The 1,722-nt window shown below is 35.1% G+C and overlaps 1 protein-coding gene across 1 annotated transcript; it reads right to left on the reverse strand.

Annotated features, from left to right (window-relative positions):
• Positions 1 to 544: 544 nt before the first annotated feature.
• LOC138877793 (uncharacterized) lies at positions 545 to 1,312 on the reverse strand. Its single transcript, XM_070157432.1, has 2 exons — positions 1,179 to 1,312; positions 545 to 1,007 (listed from the first exon to the last, which is right to left on the reverse strand). Exons 1-2 carry the CDS (start codon positions 1,310 to 1,312, stop codon positions 545 to 547), a joined length of 597 nt encoding a protein of 198 aa, XP_070013533.1.
• Between the last annotated feature and the right edge of the window lie 410 nt (positions 1,313 to 1,722).

Raw genomic sequence — 1,722 nt, forward strand, 5'->3', positions numbered from 1 at the left:
CAGTATTCATTATTCGATAAAGTAACATGGTGAAAAATGAGAAGTTAAAAGGATTTTGATACTACTGGACAAAATAATCAACTTTGCAAATTTTGACCGGTAGTATTCACAAAGAAGACAATACTCAATTCAGCGGAAATAGTAATATATATATATATATATATATATATATATATTGAACCATATGCTGGAAATAATATTACCGTATTTAATTAAAACTAACTAACAGTATTGCATAAAATAAATAGTACTTATTGGTACTAATGACTACTACTCATGCAAAAAAACTATGATTACATGAAGTTTATTCACTAGCTACTACGAATAAGAAAAATAAAAATTAAACTACTCAATCTTCTTTAACCACAGATCCATTACCGATCAAGTGGTCTATTTTTCCATCAGGGCGCTCAAAGAAGTCTGCCACATCCAAGTGGGTGATGTCAAAATCATTGTCAGAGACAAGATTGGCTTCAAGGCCTTTATTCTTTAGAGATGCTTGATAAAGCTCAACCAAATGTCTTGGTACACGACAAATATTTGCTCAATGCCCTTTTCCACCGCAACGATAACATTCAGTTTCTGAACCATTTGCCTTTGGCTTCTCATCTTTTCCTTTCCACTTTTGGTGATTATTTTTCTTTGGGGGGTGATTAACACCAGGAAAATTTCTTCCTTGTCTACGACCACGACCATGACCACGACCACGACTACGACCACGAATAGGGCCACGACTTTTTCCACGCTTAGCATAATGGGAATACACCTCACCCACTTCAGGCAATGGTGTAGACCCAGTGGGTCGATTTTCGTGATTTCTCATGAGCAAGTCATTGTTTCGATCAGCCACAAGGAGAAGAGAAATCAGCTCAGAGTACTTCTTGAAACCTTTCTCTCTGTACTGCTGTTGCAGAACCATATTGGAGGCATGAAATGTTGTAAACATTTTTTCAAGCATATCATAATCAATGATAGTATCTCCACAGAGTTTCAATTTAGAAGTAATTCTGAACATCGCAGAATTATATTCAGAAACAGACTTAAAGTCTTTGAGCCTAAGATGAGCCCAATCATATCGTGCTTGTGGAAGACTGACCAACTTTAAGTTGTCATATCTTACCTTTAAGCCATTCCACAAAACAAGTGGATCTTTGACTGTGAGATATTCTATTTTTAACCCTTCATCAAGGTGATGACGCAAGAAAATCAAGGTCTTAGCACAGTCTTGGCTGGATGCTTTAGTTTTGTCTTTAATGGCGTCTCCAAGACCCATTGCATCTAAATGGATTTCAGCATCCAACACCCATGTCATATAGTTCTTTCCCGAAATTTCAAGGGCAACAAACTTTCTTTTCATAATATCAGTTATAATTAAAAGAGGAGAAAAGTTGTACCTTAATCTTCTTGAGACGGTAGAGTCTCGTGCTGATAACGTGTTATGAAACAATAAAAGAAGAAGAAGAGTATTGCAGAGAAAAGTAGGGAGAGAGAATTCTTATTGATTTTGGGATGATTTACAATGGGTAAGACCCCTCTATTTATAGGGGGAAAATGACTTAGTCACAAAGTAAAACTCTCTACAAGATAGACATTCACTCTAAATAGAATTCTATTCAAAACAAGTTTTTTTTTGCATAACCCTTTAAAAATACATTTAACATATAATTATTTGCCTAATTTGCCCTTTATTAAATGATATACTATACTAACTTGAGCAGTAAA

This window comes from Nicotiana sylvestris, chromosome 9 (genome assembly GCF_000393655.2).
Source record: "Nicotiana sylvestris chromosome 9, ASM39365v2, whole genome shotgun sequence".
Taxonomy (NCBI): Eukaryota; Viridiplantae; Streptophyta; class Magnoliopsida; order Solanales; family Solanaceae; genus Nicotiana; species Nicotiana sylvestris.